This window comes from Spermophilus citellus (assembly GCF_964194105.1).
Source record: "Spermophilus citellus genome assembly, chromosome: 3".
Classification (NCBI taxonomy): domain Eukaryota; kingdom Metazoa; phylum Chordata; class Mammalia; order Rodentia; family Sciuridae; genus Spermophilus; species Spermophilus citellus.
In genome coordinates this window covers 145,188,848-145,209,647 of record NC_138184.1, presented here as the reverse complement: position 1 = coordinate 145,209,647, position 20,800 = coordinate 145,188,848, and the positions used below count along the sequence as shown (strand labels likewise).

General features: G+C 33.0%; 1 protein-coding gene across 2 annotated transcripts in view; it reads right to left on the bottom strand.

Moving 5' to 3' along the window:
* SKAP2 (src kinase associated phosphoprotein 2) overlaps positions 1-20,800 on the bottom strand; it is a 184,064-nt gene that overhangs the window by 153,686 nt on the left and 9,578 nt on the right. For both annotated transcript variants that reach the window (XM_081285685.1, XM_081285686.1), the window contains exons 2-4: positions 20,598-20,703; positions 19,977-20,002; positions 11,722-11,829 (exon numbers count right to left, since the gene is read on the bottom strand). In XM_081285685.1, the coding sequence (XP_081141811.1) occupies positions 11,722-11,829; positions 19,977-20,002; positions 20,598-20,703 (240 nt within the window). The remainder of the gene's footprint in view (positions 1-11,721; positions 11,830-19,976; positions 20,003-20,597; positions 20,704-20,800) is intronic.

Below are 20,800 nucleotides of genomic sequence, written 5' to 3'. Positions count from 1 at the left end.
AGCAATTTCATACCTAGGTTTATACTCAAGAGTAATGAAAATATATATTCATACAAAAACTTGTACACAAATATTCACAAAAGTATTATTCATAATAGTTAAAAAGAGGAGACAACTCATGTCCATTAACTGGTAAATAAACAAAAGGTGGCAAATAATACAATAAATTATTACTGGGCTATAAAATGGAAAGAAGAACTGATGCATGCTACAACATAGATGAACCTTGAAAATATTATGCTACGTGAAAAGAGCTACACACAAAGGCCATGTATACTTTAAGTGGGTAAATTCTATGGTTAAGAAAAATATATTCCAAAAAACTTGAAGAATACCAGACCCTAGCCCAAACCGCTGATGCACTCTGTAAAATCAAAGTCATCTTATTTAGCTCAGTAAGCATATATGTTAAAATTCATAATTTTTGTCTAATTTAAAAATCATTTTATGCTTACTCCCAATCCTGTAATGCAAGGTGTTAACCAGGAAAACAGAAAAAGCTTCTCAAAAAAAAAAAATTCACCTGAGTTGATGTCTGCACCTTGCAGACACATTTTCTTCATTAAAATACCTACAAATGTTTAATATATCAATGGGGATTGAGTCGAGTGGTGCTCTATCATTAAGCTATACCCCTAGACCCTTTTGTTTCTTATTTTGAGATAGGTCTCACTAATATGCCCACACTGGCCTTGAACATGTGATCCTCCTGCCTCAGCCTCCAAAGTTGCTGGGATTATAGCTATGTGCCACTGCATCTGGCATTAGCTATATTATTTTAAAATCTACAGGATACTTAATTTTTCTTCAAGTATTGATGTAAAACCCTGATTATCAACTGAAATTTTTGCTAAAAACCAAAATGGGTAAGTAAATATTAAAGACTGCACTATTTGTTTAATCTTTGTAAAAATACAAAACAATTTTGCCTTAGTTGTTTGCTACTATTGAATTTCCAGTCCTGCATTTTAGTTGAGTATACTACTCTTTCTGTTTGGATTTGTTATTATCTTTAACATTATCCCAGTTGGCTCTTGAGTGAGAATAATGAGATAATGATTGCTATCCTTGCTTCCTAATAACTTTAGGCCACTTTCCCCTCACTTTTAAATATATAGCCTTACAAAAGAATCTTCTCATTAGTTTAAACCCATTTAAATGCTCTAAGAAGTATGTAAGTTTTTAGTCACTAGCCATCGAGCTCAAGTATAAAATAGGATACCTTCTTTCCTAGGCTAATGATACTTATCTACAAAATTTTCCCAGCTATAAAATTTATTCGTTCTCACATGCTCACTATTTAGTCAATTAAAAAAAAAACTGAGATACCAAGATGTAGAATGGTTCTGAGCAAAGGCATAACAGATTTGCTACAGAAAATTTAACTGCTAACAGTTTTCAACAGAAAATACCCAATTTAAAAAATGATCATGTATTTTAAATCCCTAAAACTTCCAACTGCAAATCCTACAAAATCCAACTTAGCCAGTGAAGCATGTAAGCTACATAGTACAGAAGATGAATGAGACCTCATGCACATAGCTGTTTTAAACACAGAAATAAAACATATAAGGCAATCTTCAAAATAGATGGATAACAATCTGCATTTAACATGTCCCTACTCGTGAGTCAGGAAATATTCTAGTATGCTTTATACTTATATAAACTTATATTAACCACACATTATAATTATATTAAATTTATGCTAATTTTAATTTATATCATCTTTATATTTAATCCTAGCCAAAGGATATGGATACAATTATTATCATCATTTGATAAATGAAGAAACTCAAAGTAGGCAACTTGCCGGAGACCACAAAGTAACAGAGGCTAGTATCTGAACATAAACAAAATGGTTCTCAACCACTATATTTCATTTTTAAGGTGACTAAAGTATGTCTCATCTCATATCTGCCAAAAAAAGGGATGAAACAAGAAAAAGAAGGGTAAGCAAAGGCTCCATAAAGCTCCATTCCGATATTTCTAGCTAATTACTAGGCAGTTTAGATGTCACTATCAGCTCAATTCAACCGTTCAAACCCAAATTTATCATCATTTTCATCTTGTCCAAACCTGTTCTCCTCCAAAATTTCACACTTCAGTCAATTTTCTTATTCATTAAAATTTAGAATTTTACAATCATCTTTGGTATTTTTTCTAAATTCTATACCTAGCCTCTACCAGCCCTGTCCATTCTTCCTCAGATGTATTCTGTCCTTGGCAGTTTTGTTGTTCCCTATCCTGGGTCGAGTCTCTGATCTCCTTACACATGGCTTAACGGAATAGCCTCTTATCTCACTGACTAAATCCCCTATAATCCATCTATATAGCACAACTAGCTATATCTATCAAAAATACCACTTTTCATCATATTGTCTTGGTCAAAAGTCTACAATGGGTAATTACAGAATCAACTCCTTTTGAATGCAAGTTATCCTGAAGAAGCTGTACAGATGTCATAAGTACAATGACATGATCATGAAGGTCACTCATTAAAAAACTGTAATCAAACCAGCAAGAACCATTGAGTCCGTCCTCGAAAGTAGCTGGCAGTAAAGGTCTTTGTGTGTTTGGGCTAAATCCTAAACAAAGGGCACTAGCTTGAGGACAGCTCCCAGTAAGAACACTGGAACCCAGAGAAAAGTTGAACAGAGTTTCACCCAGGATGGAGAGGGCGAAACCCTGTACCTAGCAATGAAACAAAGGCATTTCATTTTCTCAAGTAATGTCCTACTTACTTTGGCAATTTGGGGGGTACCAGTCTGCCTCTCTGGTCCTTACTAAGATGTCTATTATAGGCCAGCTTAGCCTACCGGATTCACTTTCCATGCAAAGCCCCAGTCAGACTGTCTATGCAAATGAAAGCCTTTTAGAACAGGAGACAAGCAAAGACTCTCACACAAACTTCCTCACCATTCCAGAAGCTCTTCACTCCTAAGAAGACGCCAAGGTGAAATCAAGGAAGGATCTCCAAACCTTTGAAGAAAACTTAATGGCATATAGGAAAAGGACCAATGTTCAAAATCCAACTGGCAGACAAAGCAGAAGATTTAGAACCAGAAAATCAAATATAAATGTTAAAGAGCTTAACACTACAAAAATAATGCCATTTTTAAAAACTGAAATTGAGGGCTGGGGATGTGGCTCAAGTGGTAGCGCGCTTGCCTGGCATGCATGTGGCCTGGGTTCGATCCTCAACACCACATACAAATAAAGATGTCATGTCCGCTGAAAACTAAAAAATAAATATTAAAAAATCCCTCTCTCTCTCTCTCTCTCTCTCTCTCTCAAAAAAAAAAAAAAAACTGAAATTGAAGGGTGGGAAGAGAGATGAGAAGAAGGCTGGGTGCACTAATTTCTTGATATTTTAAAGTGCAATCAATAGGCACTGAGATTGGTACATTACAAAATAAGAATAATATTATAAGTCAAGTGTAGTGGCCCACACCTGTAACCCTAGCTGCTCAGGAGACTGAGTCAGGAGGTTTAAAAGCTCAAGGTCAGCCTGGGCCACACAGTGATACCCTGCCACAAAATAAAAAATAAAAGGGTTGAGGGTCAAACTCAGAAAGTCAAAGTTGTATATTTTCTCTCATATGTGGAAGGTAGAAAAGAAAAATGGAGGGGTACCATGAAAATAGAAGGGAGTTCAGTAGAGGAAAGGGACCAGGAGGAAGAGAAGGAGGTGGAGTGGGACAGGAAACAGAGAGGAGGTAAAAGAGGAGAAGGAGGAGAAGGAGGAGGAGGAGGAGGAGGAGGAGGAGGAGGAGGAGGAGGAGGAGGGGATGAGGAGGAAGAGGAGGAGGGGAGGAGGGGGAGGAAGAGGAGGAGAGGAGGAGGAGGGGGAGGAGGGGGAGATTACTTAAGTCAAATGCTAACACAAAAAAGAATAAAGAATATAATAATAAAAACTTGAGAGAGAGAAATGGGAGAGAAGCTTTAAGGAAGCATTCATTATTGCAGGAGTCAAAAGATACCATTTACAGTTGGTCAAACAAGACCAAGAAGTGTAATTTCTAGTTATTCTAACACAGTGTGTACACTATATCCCATAAATATGTACAATTACTATATCCCAATTAAAAACAAAAATATATTTAAAAATAAATAAACAAAGTTTCCCTGGAAACTACAGAAAAACCTGTAAGAGCAGTGGCCTCTGGGAAGCAGTCCTAAAGGTAGGATAAGGCAGAAAACGTAAGCTGTTACTTCATATTGTATACTCTGCTTTTTATTTTTACCCACATGCATGTCTCCTATAATTTAAAAACAAATGCTACTTTAATTTTATAAGTAGCAACAAATTTCAATTCCTTTGGTCTTTCTAATAGAAAGACCAAAGAAATTTAAAGTTCTACTCCTTTCTCAGTCTCCATCTTTTAAGTTTAAAAAGGGAAAATGTCTCCTTAAGAGGTAGTTTTGAATAGATTAAAAGGGCACAAATTCCATGAAAGAATCTGGCAGATGGTGCCACACTCAATAAATATTCATTTTAAACCTTATAAACCTTTTTCTTTCCTTGAAGGTACTATTCCCACCATGAGCACAGCCACTTCCATGTTAGGTTTCCTGGAGAAAAGGTGCACTCCTTGGGGTCTTATGTCAGGATAGCATCCCTCTCTATATATCCAAATTGTCATTCCACTATCTTAAGGAACTCTGCTCTTTGAGTTTTAGACTCTAAACTCAGTCTTTGGCTCAATTTGTAAACAGGACGCACAACCAAAGACAGGAAGCCTTAACTGTAATGTCTCCAAAAAAGAATGGGACCAAATCCACATATTCATGTTAAGAAAGATAAGCCTAAATCTCATGAGAGATGGTGCTCTGAAATAACTAACATCTTTACCCCCTGGCCTGTACTGATGCCTAAAGATCTGTAAGTGGAGCTTGGACTCCCCGGGGTTAAAGGCACTGCCCCTATGAACATGCAAATATTCCTAGGAGTAATTTATCAGAGCCTTACCTAGCAGAGTTTGAGAGGAAAGAATCTCCAGAAAAAAAGTTCCAAAATGGGACAACAACCCACAGACAGCAGCCTTGGAAAAGGGGCTCTGTACAGCTTAGGAAGCCACAGTGCAAGGGTTTCAAGTGACAAAAACAAGTAGACGTAGGTAGACACAGAGAGTATTTTTTACCTACTTCAAGATGTCGCCCAGCACAATGCCTGGTCACAAATGCTCACTGGGTACCCCTTGCATGCAATTGCATGGTTGGGCTCACCTTTTTTGCAGCTGCAAGGGTCAGTATGACAAATGCCTCTAGAACAGAGCTCCTCAAACTTTAACAAATACCTAGGCGTCTTATGGGTGGAGACAGACATTCAGTACTTCTAATAACTCCTAGGTGATGCTGATTCTGTAGGAATGCAGACAGTAGGCTGAATAAGAAGGGGATAAGAAAAGCACTTCCCTCTCCCCACAACGTCCACTACTCTAACCCAGGCTCCTGTCATCACCCCCTAAAACAAAAGCAACAGTATGGGGGTGGGGTGGGGTAATGGTTTTGAGATCAGCACCTAATTCCTGGACTCAGACAGTTCTACCACTTGGTAGCTGTCTAACTGTGAGCAAATCACATAATCACATAATCTCTTCTCCATCCCTAGGTTCCCTCAATTGTCAGGTAATAATATCAACCTCAGAGAGGCTGTCAAGATTAAAAGTAAATAATATAGCAAAGCATTTATCTTCCTGACTCCCCTAGATGGTCTTTTTGCCTTAAGTCAAACTATATTTAACTGCCAAGGCGATACTCCCAAATTTTCACTCACCATATCTGTAGATTGCTTCATGGATATCTTAGGGACTACCAAATCAAAGGAAAACCTTCAAATGAACTTGGCATTAGTAACATAAGCCACATACTTACCTTCAAGATCCCCTACTCCTTGCTATTCAACCATACCTCCACTTAATACCCATGAAACCTATTTTCTCCAAGCAAATCACCTCACTGCTACCATTAAATTTACAATTCTGAAATGTGGACATAAGCATTTAATGCTGTAGGGAACTTCCAAACACTTCATTGCACAAACCAGAAAATAAAAATCCAGAAAGGTGAAGTGACTTATCTTGACCACACAAATTATCATCTGTGATTTTTAAAACCTGGTTTCTAGATTTCTATTTCAAATTTTCTTTTCAGGATCTTTTACCGCTCTCTCCAGAAAACTTCAAACACCACAGGAAACTTAAATAAAAATTCCCCTCTACAATTTCCCCTAAAATCATTCAGAATTTAGGCATAAAATTTAAACTATGGTTTATTCACAACATATGACTGATTCAATCAACAAATTAGAGAGTAAGATCAATGAAACCAATTATTTGCCTTAATACAGATCAAATCATAGGATATCACAACACATAATGTTTATTATTTTTGGAATCGACCTTACTGTAGATTACTAGACTGCTAGTTACCTTATTTTAGGTGATTATCTTTTCTTTCCATCTCAATTATATATTCTTTAAGATAACTTTATCTTACTCACCTTTGAATCCCTCAATCCCTATCCAGACATCCTGCATCCTTCTTCATGTATGATAAAAATAACTGTAAATAAATAATAAGATGCACTGTTTTGCATAATGTTGAGATCACCTTTGTAATCTTTCTTATGTAATCTATTTTGCTATAGTCTTATTTGCCCACTTGTTTTATCTTCCCATTTGGTAGCATAAAAAATAAAAAGATGATTCTCAATGGCTATGTACCTTTAATTTACTCCTTTGTGACATTTTACCACAAAGATATTCCACATCTTTGTGTGTTATATCCTTAATATATATCTTTAGGGTTAAAAACATGTTCTCTACTTTTTTCCTTTCCCCAAACTATAATACCCTCCCTCCTGCCAAAATACTTGAAACTATGCTATACACATTAATAAGAAGGAATAACTAAAATAATCATTGTTCTTAAACTGCTAACACATATACAAGCTAGCAATTTAGCATACTGAAATAGCTATTAAAGTTAAAAAACACAAGCATAATATTAATATGTTAATATACAAAATATGTTAAAGTTGGAAATTAAATTCTTAGTGGGCCAGGGGTACAGTTCAATGGTAGAGTGCTTGCCTGGCATGTACGAGGTCCTGGGTTTGATCCCCAGCACCACAAAAAAAAAAATAGTAAATATTTAAATAAGTAATAAGAATAAAATACAAAAGTATAATTTTAATTATTAAAAACCACATGATACTATGGTAGAAAATTACTTGCCCTAAGTGATTAATATATGAAAAGCTTCAATCTTTTTTTTAACTTTTCCTAATTATAAACATTGTTTTGTTTTCTACTGAGACCCAGAACAAAATAAAACATCTACTACTTTTTACATCTTGACTTTTATAAGAACTGATTAGTGCTGCTCCTAATTTTACACACACAAAAAAGAAAAAAGAAAGAAAGAAAAGAAAACTCCCTCAAAAGTTTGGTACATTAAATTCCTGCATGTGCAGACAGATGGGTACATACCTAAACCTATTTTAGATGCATTACGAATACTCATTATATACAGGCATCCTAGAAACAATCCTTTTTAAAGACATCTTCTAGGATATGTGATTTACATGTTTTATAAATCCAATTTTTTATACACTGGGTTTTCTTAAAATAAGTTAAACCAAAAAGGAAAAGATATTAGTACTATTAAAAATTATGATCAAAATATCTTAATCTTTTCTTAATCCCAAGCTTTAAAAAAACAGTTCCATCCTTAAACAAACATTGTTTCATATAAACCTACACCTTTACCAATGCCCAGAGCTTTATTTCATTTGGAAATTTTCAGTTAGAAAGATACCACGACAATAAATGATTCTTCTATATCTTCAGTTTCATTTTAGCCTTCCTACATTCACACCCTAGAGGTTCCAGATTCTTATCCACAAAGTGATTATGGTCTAGGACTGAATCAGATTTGTAACAAATGTCCACTGGGATCCTTCGACCTATCATTGACGAGCAGAGCCAATATATGTCTTCTAGCTCACTGAATCCTTTCACCTACCTCAGGGACTCTCCACAATACTATATAGTTAGAAGCTTTCTTTCACAAACGACAAAAATAAATGAAAAATGATTTCAGAATAGAAAAATGAAAACTTAAGTCATTATATAGTGTCTAAAGGCTACCTTGCATCTACCACTTGATGCCCAAACATTGTAACATGTACAATATATTCTTCTTTAAGGTTTCAAGTCTCATTATCTCTAACAATATTAACACTCCAATGTATCTCCAAACGATGAACATGAAACTTCCACAGTATCTACAATAGCCTAGAAACCATTATGATTCATTTTTTAATATTCCAGAAAAGAATAAAGCTAATAAAATAAAACTTTTAATAAGTATGCTTTTTAAAATATTATCATATCAAAATGAAGCTCTGATAGAAGTCATATAATCATTTAGAAATAAAATGTAAAGTCTTGCTCTTTTTCCTAAAAGGTAATTTAGCATGGTAGTCTCTTTTTTTATTTTTTATTTTTGCAATTGTTCTTAAAATGTATTTCTCTTCAAAAAATAAAAAAAAAAATGTATCCAAAGAGAAAGAAGAAAGAAATTACAAAGTGTAATATTTTTATGTTACAAGCCACACAAAAATCTGTCACTACTTATGTTACAATTCTAGTCATCAATAAGGTACTTTTTTTCTATGTACCACTCAAAAATCAATTATATCAACTCTTTTGTATAGAGAAGCAGCACACCTTTCAGGCAACTAGTATTAATGAGTGGACATGACTATAGAATCTCCATCTGTTTCTCTGACAAAGCTGTGGCTACTCTTAGTCTCTCATTGAAATTCCATTAATCTGATGTACCAAGGTCCAATGCGAAAATCAAAACTCCATCTAACCCTTTATCAGCTCACAATAACCTACAAGTGAACTCTGCCTGTTAGCATGCAGCAAGTTATGATTTTGCTATCAATCAGGCAGCTGGCCAATAAAAAAAAAAAAAAAGAAAGAAAGAAAAAAAGGGCAGGCTGGAAACAGCGTGTCTGGCAGGGTTTGGAGATTTTGTTTTTGTTTTCTGTTTCATCTCTATTCATTTTCTATAGGGTGTCTGGACCTTGTGAGATTATGCATTATTCTCTTTGGCTGTGATTTAATTGCTACCAGCAATCAAGTCGAAGCATCACTGAAGTGTGCTTGAATTTCATTAGAAGATATAACTTATGCTACTTTCCTACAGTACCTAATAAACCATAAAGAAACCAAAACACATATGGCTTGAGGGAATAACTGGAAAATTAGGTGGCCATTTGGGAACTGAGTGAACTTTTGAACCAGAGGAACAGAGAAAAAGAAATATTAAAGGGAAAGACAGACTTAGAATGCACATAGAGATGTGCAGGTTTGACCTTTTCAGTACCTTGAAAATTACATTAGCATTATGAAAAATACATATCATGTTTAGAGTTTATAATCCATCAAAGTTCAGATACTTTGTTAGTGCCTACCATAAGGTAAAAGTCAAAAGGACAAAACAACAATCTGATTTGACAAAAGGCCTTTTGGTGACCTGTGCTAAATTGGTTATACTTAATGTTAAATACATTATCTTTTTTATAATTAATACATTATTAGACTGAGGTCATATAATAAAGGAAAATTTATTCAGCAAAGGGAAGAGAACATAGACAAAATCTAAATTGCAGGGAGAAAAACTGAGATGATGAGATGTTTTAAGAGTAAAAATTAAAAGTCCAAGTAGTAGTTTGAAAATTAACCTATAACAACATTCTTAGAAGAAAATGTGAAACCATTAAAAATCTTATTATTTACATACAAAAATAAATAATACTAAAAGTTAAATTTCCAACTTGCTTAAGAATTTCTTAAACATTAATAATATGAACTAGAATTTAACAAAAAAGCTGGTGTTACACAGAAATATGTCATCAATAATATTCAAATATTGATAATCTTTTAACAGCAAATATTTTTATATTAACATATTTCCTGATTATGTTTATGAAAACATGATAAATTGTTTATTCTTAAGAAAGAAAACATGATAATCATATAAAGACAACATAATTTAATAACAAATCACTCTGTGTGTAAAACTCACTACAAGATATCCATCTTTTGTAGATATTTAATTGCTGGGTCTTTATTAACTTGCAATTTTTAAAGAATGCAAATAATGCTCCTGTATACATCAAAATAGTTATGCTATTTTGAGAAACTCTAAGCATATTTATTCTATGAGAACATTCTGTGTGCATGTGTGTGTTTATCCCTTGAGGTATAAATACTCTGTCTCTACATGTGTATATATACAAATACATACTCATTCATGTCTATGAACATTTTACAGAGAAGAAAAACAAATAATTGTAGTGCATCTAAAAAACAGTGCAACATAGATGATAATTCACTGTTTGGCCAGAAAATATTATTTCATCAATTAGAAAACATTTTCTAACAGAACTGCTTTTGAAGATAAGGGTAGAAAAGATAATGCTCTGTTTTAGAGATTAAGTATGAATGAAGAAAAGTGTGCATCTTTGTAAAAGATAAAAAGAAAATATAAGAGAAAAATTCCCTTACTTTAAAAAATAGAAATTAAATGTAAAATTCAACATAAAATGGATATGATTATTATTGCTACACATTGTACAAAGTTCTGTATATAAAAAAAGATTGTTTTGTTCTGAATCAGTGGTTAGAATGTTTATCACTTATGCATGTACTTGACTTATCCCTGTTCTGCAATAGACATAATTTTATACCTCATAAAAGCAATTTATGTTTCCAAAGGGAATAATCTGGATAACATAAAATGTGGAGTGCTCTGTTGCAGGAAGCATATTTTCATTCAGCAATTGTATTTAGAGATGGAACTGCACAGTTTGATCATCATATAGTGACAGAAGACATTATTCATTTCTATGTCTATGTGAAACTTTGAGTGCCACAAATTAATATGCATGGCTAATTTATCAATACACATTCTTAATTTATAACTATATATCACCCTTATAAGGTTTCTATCATGCAGATGCACTCAATTGGCTATAACAGAGAAAGCAAATGCTGTACTAAAACAAGTTCCATAACTTTGGCAACATTCAATAGTGTTTTAGAAATTACTAAGAGATAAACAATCAACTTTATTACTAGTTCAATTAATACAAAATGTTATAATATTACTGCATAATATAAGGCATTTTAAATGACAATCAGAAAAATGAAAATGTATATTAAAAGAAGCATCTGATAAAAACTGTCTCAATGTGAAAAGGCAATGTAAGAATAATTAATTTAATATTTCATGAACTCATTTTGTATAAAGTTTTTAGAAAAAATAGATCAAAAACCTTTTTCATTATTTATAAAATAAATAATACAACAAGCCATTAACAAGCATAATAAAATTAAGCAAGAATCTGATAACATTAAACTAACCAACAAACTGTTACTAATAATATTCACATGGTGATGCAAACATTCTCCTAAAATTCTATTAAAGAAAATTTCCTAGAAAAAGAAGCAACTACAGTTTTAGGAAAACCTCAACTAGGACCACTAGAGAGAGCTCTTCCGTTCCTTAAAAGGTTCTGGTAAAGGTGAGTTCATGGAAGCCTCAGCCTTCAGCTTTGTGATAAGACCACTACCTCCACAAAAATCACTGCTTTGTGTCAAAGTGTCAAAAAGTAAATTCTTATGGAAAAATGTCACATACCATCAGAGGGGGCTTCGTCATCTTTGTCATATCGTTCTGAGGCTAGGGAAATAGAGTCTGGAGGCCCAGCAAAAGGGTCATCATATTCTTCCCCCTCTTCTGCATCACCTATAAAAGAATCAGAGAAATGACTTCTATGATTTAGTCATCTGAAATAATGTAGTCTTGTCAGAAAAGGCAAGTTTTACTATTAAGCTCAGTCAATGTTATGGGAAAACAAACAAAACTTTTTGAATGAGGTAAAAACAGATTCTATTTTAGTTTGTATTCATTGTTATGTAAATGTGGCAAGAGTTTTTTCAAAATCAATAGACAAGGGCTTATTTGTGACACAAAATAAGGACTGTATTCACAGTCCCTAAATTATGATGGTCTCTATAAGGAATTCAAAAAGTAGAAGCAAGATAAAACAGATTGTGTACCTAAAACAAACAATCAAAAATAACAATACCCCCAAAAGATGGAAAGTACAACAAAGAAAATAATTCAAGTAATTCCATTTACCTACTCAGTAATTTTGAAAAATGATGATGAGAAATTGGTAATGTGAAGCCATATGAACACTTTTTATTTTCATTAAAATCACAGGATAACATTAGGGTCAATTAAAAATAGTTGTGTTTTTGAGAGTAGGAATCATTAATGGGAAAACTGATTTAAAACTCACATAATCCTTTCAAAATTCAAACAAGATGATTTATAAACACTTTCAGTTTTCATCCAGTGGTATATTGTCTTTTTCAAAAATGTTCTGGCCAGTTTTATACTTGATTTCCAAATCCTAGGTTGGTTTGTTTGGCGTTTGTCTGCCTGTTTGTTTTAGGTCACTCAATCCCCCATGGTAAGATCTGTGGTTTGGGCTTTTTCCATATACTTAGTTGAAATAATTTTTTAATAAAACACTGAATCAGCAACTTGCTAGCCCAGTAATATACAAGCACTCTTTTTTTAATAGATTCAACATTAAAGAAAAACATATGCTTAATACTATTATCAAGCATCTAACTATTAACAATTCGAATTACCTGTTACAGATTCAAGAGAAAACCAGCCACCACAGGGGTGACTCAAAAAGTAGTGAAAATCCCGGCAGGAAGCCTAAGGTTCTACACTATTAAATTTGGGCCACAGTTTCTGGGCAGATCCAGAAAAAGCTACTCGTCTCTCCAAAAGGATGTCTGTATGCCCTGATACCTATTTGCTGGGTGGGTGTCTCCCTACTTTCCAGCAGAGAAAAATTTTGATAGAGCAAAGAACCTCTTTCAAGACATGAAGACAACAAGAGCAGAATACAGGGATGGCTTTCTCGTCATTCTTAGGATTTCACCTCTAGGTATAAAAAATATGATGATGTTTCTTCCCTGATTGAAATTCCAAGGAATACACATAAATACTTCTCATTCTTCAGATTTTAACTTATCTTTCTTTTGACATGTTCCAAGTACTTTTCAGAACACTCAGTGATCCCTTATAATATTTCTTTTATGAAAGCAAGAGTGCTCAGATTTCAAATATAAGGTAAGAAAGAACTTGAAAAAGTGCCACCCAAAATATTTTGAACAAGTTATGATAGTACTTGGGATATGCAGTAGCAGGGGGTCACAAAATTCTCAGGTTACTTTTAGCTGCTAGGATATCCTTATATTCTTAAGAACTTGTATGATATGTATTTTCTGAGGATGTTTTGTATCACACACTAAAACAATAAAACTTGCTGAAATTTTTAAAAAAATTAAGGTATCAGGATTCTTCAAATACATCATCGAACTTAGCACTTAGCATACTATGTTGTTATGACTACAAAGGAAACAACAAAACCAAAGAATATATGAAAAGTATTTTTTTTAAATTCATATTCTCAGGTTTAAATCTCTTAAACTCTATGTGGAAATGAGTGGATAATTTAAAATCTTTGAAAATCAGAAGTAGTTTATTATCCTTTGATAACATCCATTGTAAGTTTTTATGTGTGCACGTGTGTAAAGTGTACTATACACACATACACACAGATGAACATACTATCTACATTTGATATACACATTCTCTATTACACATATAACAAAATTGTTATTAAGCTATAAACTCAATATTTAACAAAAGAATATTCTACACAAATTGGTCACTGACACATTGAAGACTTCTGTGATTTTTGTTTTTTTAACCTTTCGATTATAAAATTGCCTCCAATTTACTCATTCTAAGAAATGCAGTTAATTGAAAGTATTATTTTTCTAAAAAAAATCAGTGTGACATTTATCTAAGACAAAATAAATTAACTACTGCTATTGGCCTGATCTCTTCCCTCCCCATCCTCACCCCCAACTTCCTTTGAATTCACTCAGAAAGTAAAGTATCTACGTAGCATTGGTACAGAGAAGTCCCTTTTTAAACAACTGCATTAAGAGAAACATTATCATTTTTCATCATGACCTTCTTCATCTTACTGTTGGCTCAGTGACGGATGCTCCATCCCTTTTCCCCCCCTCCCTTAATCTTGTTTTTCAACCCAATAAAGTAAGAATTGCTCTCTTATAAGGAGCTTTAACTGAACACAGGGGTCGCTGTTGAGTAGTACAAAGCATTTTTCCTCCCCAGGGGCTAAGTATCTGAAGCCTTACCTGCAAAGACTTCTATAAATTAAGGGGAAAATGTTCAACTTGTGTTTATGTAATAAAAAACTGAACTCCAAATCAACAACAGGCATCAGGTAAACGTATCCAATACAATTTACAGACATAATTGAAAGCATTACAGACTAATCAGACATCGAAAAGAAAAGCGTGCTCAAATGAAATGTCTACAGAATCATTAGTTGGCAGCCATTCTATTACAATCGCACATAATGTCAGTGGTGCCTTGAGCCTGTGCCAATGACAACAGCATAAATTTTGCATCTCATTTCTGTGGTCATAAAATTAATGATCAGTTTAAAAATACTTCTTTGTAAAAGTTATTGCGCAAAGAAAAGACATGAATGTGTCCCTGTTATGTACTCACAAGGATAATTATGGGGTTGTTGCTCATTAATACTGTTTCTTGTTTCCCTAGAAAAGCATTTGATTTATCCCACAACTTTCAAAAGTTTAATTAACGATACAAAGTTAACAGCCTAAAAGACAATAATCCAAGGCTTCCCTTCCTTTAATTTCAGTGGCAGCTTAAATATCATAACAGAATCGACATTTAATCATACCACAGCAGCATATTTATCTGATATCTATTTTTAAATTCATAATAGTTGGGTTCAAATCACTATGGCTCATCATCAATTAACATTTCCCTAAAGGACTGGAGAGGCAGCCCAACAGTGACTCAACTCTGCTTCCACTATCTCTACCACCACTGACAGTGAGTCACCCCAATTTACTGCTTGTTTTCAAATACAGTGCTATTTTAAACACAATCAGATAAACATTAAATAGCTAAAAACATTAAATCCCTAAAATTTAGTATACATTTTACATACACACACCAAAATATTACACTGTACCCTACAGCCATATATAATTGTTAAATGTTCATTTAAAAGAAAAAAATAACAAATTAATAAAACAATTTAGGTGGTAACTATTCCTTCATACAGAGCATGAAAGACAAACTTGGCGGGGGGATTAGTCTATATGAAAACAAATTAGCTTCTAATTCTCTACTTGGTTTACTTGTCTGATCTAATTTTAGAATTAAGCATTTAACTTGCAATTTCCTAAGGGAAGTTAAATTCTTTAAAGGATATTATAGGTTACTGAAAAATAAGAAGATCCTCCTCATAATTCTTCCACAATAGGAAAGCTAATTCATAGCATGCAAATAGTAAACACAATTTCTTACACCAAACTGAGGCAGAGCTTTAAAATAAGCACACCATTTCTCAAGCACTGCCTCAGAAATAGACTCCTACCACTACAGGTTCCAGAATCTCAAACATGCTGACCACATTTGTACAAGGGCAAGGGTGGGGGTGTGTGGTGGAAGAAAAAAGCTGTAAGTTTTCTGCTCAAATTTCATTGTGGAGCCAGCTTTCAACAGAAAATGTACTATGTTAGGAAGAGTAAAGGAAAGCAAATTAAACATCATCCAAACTTCTGACTTTTCTGCTACTCTTAAGGATTCCATTAGAACAAACTAAAACAGTTCCCTTCTTACCTAACAGTACTGCTATTTTTAGCAAGTTATTAAGCCAATTGACAAACTTAAGAAATAGTACAAATGAGAAGGTCAAAGGAAATTGCTTTCTAAGTAAATCTATGCATATTTAACAATATCAATGAAGTCTTAGGGGCATAATCTATTAAATAAATTTTTGCAATTAAGAGGGACAAGAGCTTTTAAAGTAGAAAATGGAATTCTTTTAGCTATTGCACCTGAAACAATAAATTAACATTTTTAAAAATGTAGATACTAGAGCTACAGTATGGAACAGTAGTAGATTCTTTTCCTAGCATATATGAGGTCCTAGGTTCAATCACCAGAACTAAAAAAAAAAAAACAAAAAAAACTTTGGCATTAATATTTTACAAATTTGAAACCATTCTCTTGAAGTAATTATCATTTAATATGTCTGCCCTTCTTTTAAAAATTTATGATAATTTCCTAAAAATTATTTGAAAACTGAACTTATGAGTCAAGATTAACTTAAATCTTCTTGACAAATTAAGTTGAATTAGTGAACATGCATTAATATATTATTTACTGAACACTACTATGTGACATGAACAGGTATTTTCACATTGTCTTGTTTCTATAAATCAGTCTATAAGGAAAGTAATCACATCCAAATCATCACTTGAGTAAAATGAGACTAATAAAAGGTCAAGCTACAACTACAGTGTAAGTAAATATTTTTTATCACGTATCTAATATATACTAGAAAATTCTAGTTAAAGTTCAGTCAATAAATAGTCATTATTCAAATAATAATCTATTCTCATTACGAAAATAATTATTTCAAGTCACACTTAAGATACCTATGATCTTGTTATGTGACAAAATAATTAAAAAATAATCACATAGCATAATTCCAATACATGGAAGATAATATATTCTTTAGAGAGTTGGGCTATATTGCAACTAGGAAACTAGGGTTAAATGGTTATTCTGTCTTACACAATACTTTGAGGTAAGAAGGCACTCTCTAGATAAAATGAGCAATATTTCAAATGAATAACAGGGACTAGGTCAAGCAAAATGTGTTTTAGCCAACTGGATTCAAAGCATTTTTAAATGCAAGTACAATTAAAGAATTCAGAAAAATCAACTGAAAAGTATTCTAATGTCCAATTTGTCAGATCTCTTTATGGGGAAATCTAGACTGTAGCATATAAGGAGACAAAAGGAGAATATTCATAAATTAAAGAAATGAAAAGGAAAATTTTAAAAAAATAGTTTTCTATGGAAATAAATATAAATAACAATTTAAAAATTAGCTTAGTGGAGCTTTATTATCTAGGAGCCACTGTAATAAAACAAGTTTCTAACAATACAAACTATTCTCACACACAAAGAAAAACTAGAAATGAAAAACAACCTTCTAATATTTATGCAGTTTACTATATCAATAATCATATTAATTCAATTAATTTAAGAATTAAACTACTTCAAACTAAACATTCTGTATTATTTAATCCAAGAATGGGAAATTTTAGCTGGAGTGTAAGGAGGAATTAGGATGGGAAGGAAGGACAACAGATATCTGTACATTGGAAAGATTAAAAACTTTTTGAAATGAATAAATCTGAATTATTTATTTTACTTAAGATCTCTGCTTCTTTTTTCTACCAATAATGGTATTTAACTATCATTTTAAAAATCAAGAATATGAAACAGAGGAAAACAAGTTTAGTTTAATTCATTGTGACCCTATTTTGTTATGAGAGAAAGAAACAGGAAACCAGCCAAAAGGAATTCTTTGCAGTTCTCCCTGGATGAAGATAATCTGAAACCCATAGGGGAAAATGTAAGAGGGGAACAGCATCACCAAAACATACTTAGGATTGAATTCACTCAACGTAGATATCTTATAATAAATTCCTACTGTTAAAAAGAAAAGTGTCTTGAATAATTGCTTGGCAATTATTAAGTCTGCACCCTTTACTATTCCTATAAACTATAAAATAGTCTTTGTAGAATCAAGTTGAATATACTTGTAGGGTAAAATGGCATAAAATTACTCAGCTTCTCAAATTCCTCCAAGGTATACCTCCAATTTAGCCATAGGCTTACTTTTGAGCAGACACTGTTGATGATTAGTTAACTCAATACAGCAGTATTGAACTACAAATTAGTTATTCAGAGGAAAATGATTATGACGAATCTCTGAATTCCACATTATTTGAACTCTTATTCTCAACTCATTTTTCAATTTCTATCAAATAGTAATATAAACTTCCATTTTCTTTGGAGACAAATAATGCATCTCCGTAATGTAATTTTAATATCCACACACCTGAATAAGTTCTAAAACAGAATTCCAAAGGGAAAGTTCCTACACTATTACTGAACCATATGCAATTATAGAATGACTTCATATTATCATGCTTTCTTAGCTTAAATTTTTTTAATATACAAATAATTAAGCCACAATGAAGAGTTCAATAAATAATCACCAGAACAAAATATGCCTTTAAGAAGAGAGGCAGAATCAAATATCTAATATTCTTCCATAATAGTACACTGTATAAAAGCTATCGTAATTAAAATGCATAAATTCATTTCTATATGTGACAAAGCAAAAAATACAACAGGATTAAGTCCATAGTTTAGAATTCATTGTGGAACACACCAAAAAAATTGGGTATTGGGGGACAGAAAGAGTTTCCTGCTCTACTCTTTAATAGTGTTTTGTTTTGTTTTTTAAATCTCAATTGGGGGGGGGGGAATCTTCTTATTCCCTTAAATCATACAGATTTGACGATTTAATGTGACAAGAAACTGTGACTTCCTTTTAACTGATTTTAGGTGTGTCTGGTAGGTTTGTCTGGTAGTACTTGGTTTATTAGAACTGTCAGTATCCTCTCACTTATCAGTCGGCACAAGTATTAATTATTCTGTGGGTCCTGCTAACTCCAGTTAGAAGACATTACACTGTTTATTCCCCAAACCCAGAACCTAGCTCAGTCCTGGTCAAGTGACCTCATACTGTGACCCTCATGCCAGCACCCACAAGCTGGAGGTCATGACCTATGAATTAGCATCAGGGAAATAAGGGCCATACTGAGTTACCCTTACAGAACTGAAAACATGAAGTAGTAGGAACTTCCTATGGCTTTCCTGATCTAGCCTTCAGCATGTTAAACAGCTGCCTCTCAAATCTAAAGGAAGACAGTCAGTAGACCAGCACTTTCACATATTTCAAAAACAGAAAACTGAATCCCCATCTCTACAAATCTCTAAGAAACAACAGATTCATTCAAATTAAAAGAACAAGGAAAAAAAACTAGCTTTTGAGAAAGATTTTACTCACGTTATCAAACAAAAATTTACAGTTTTTATTTTTGAGGTTTTTTCCCCCATAAATGGTAGGTTTATTTATTTATAAAGTCACATCCTAAAAATATTTTAAGTAATAAATAGTTTTTAACAACATTTGTTAACAATATGCTCCCAGCTGGTAGAAGGCCTCTGTCTAGTTGACAAAAGAGATTTTGAGAAACCTTCAAGTATCAGGCCCTGTGATCCCCAAATTTCATGGTTTCAGAAATGGAACAAAGATGCCCTTGGAGCTTTTGCCCCTCCTGCAGCACCTGCTCAACACTGACTTCATTTATCCAGATCAGAGCACCTCACTTGGGACCCCAGGCCTTCAGGCACGCAGCCACCTGCATGTTTTTAAAGTACCCTTCAAAAACATGACCTGTGAACACCCAGCCACAGGCCCTTCTGCTCCTGCCATTCTATAAAATAACCTCTGCAATATTAGATAGCAGCGAGTTCATATCTCACCGCTGCTCACTGAATTCTTCCATGTGTAACTGCAAGTATATACCTGTCCTAACAAATCTCTGCCACAGTGAACTCAAAGAAACATGAAACCTAAGAATGTTAAATGCATAAGATTTCTCCATTTGAGGAATGCAATGGATTCTGCATATGCTTTTTAATTTTTTTCTCAGCAGGGGGAGCTAGCACTCTCATCTTGAAGGTCTAAATATATAACATGGAAATTTAAATTTTGATTTCAACTATCAAATTTCAGGATGTTAGACTATTCTATTGAAAATCTCCACAGAGGAAAAAAAATGTTCAAGTTTGAAATTTACCTTTGTCTTGAAATTCGTGAAGATAGCTGCAAAATGAAGAACATTATATTTTAAAATGAGGTTGGCAAATCAGAGCAAGGTCTAATCAGTGGCACATTCAAATCTAAAATCTATGTTATATATAGAGAGGGGAAAATTATTTCCTGTGCTGAAATGACAATTCCAAAATGCTTAGGAATATATAGTGAAATTATTTTTAAAGATCTGAGTACAGTAATAAAATGAGGATATATCTTTAATAACTATAACATATGTTTATTCATTTAATGTAGTAACAAAAGGATTCTCTTTTCAGTGTCTAAGGTATTTTCCATATTTATATTAAAATCATTAATTTACCCATGTCTTATCATTTAAACCAAATATACCCTCAGATAATCAAAATAAACAGTTAATTTTTGCTAGAATGCTTACAAAAATACATAGTCAAGCACCTTCACAAGAAAGGGGTATATAATAAGCATATTTGTGGAATATATTTTTGTGTTTTAAAAAATACTTGACACCAATAAATAAACATAAAAATTTCACTCCATGATAATCAATTCCTTATTAAAATCAATTTCTAATTACAAAAGTGTTTCTAAGCAAGAAATCAGTAATTAAAGGCAGGTGACTTACGTATACTTTACATCTTTTATCTTCTTAATAAGGGATTCTCTCTTTTCCTTTGCTTTCTTGGATAAATTTTCCCCTCTCAATGTGTCTGCTACAAATGTTTCAACATCTAAATCATGAAATATAAGAAACAGGATACAAATTATGGCAAAGAATCATTTTTTGTGAAAACAAATACAACAATGGTTGTTTCTGCATATAAGCAT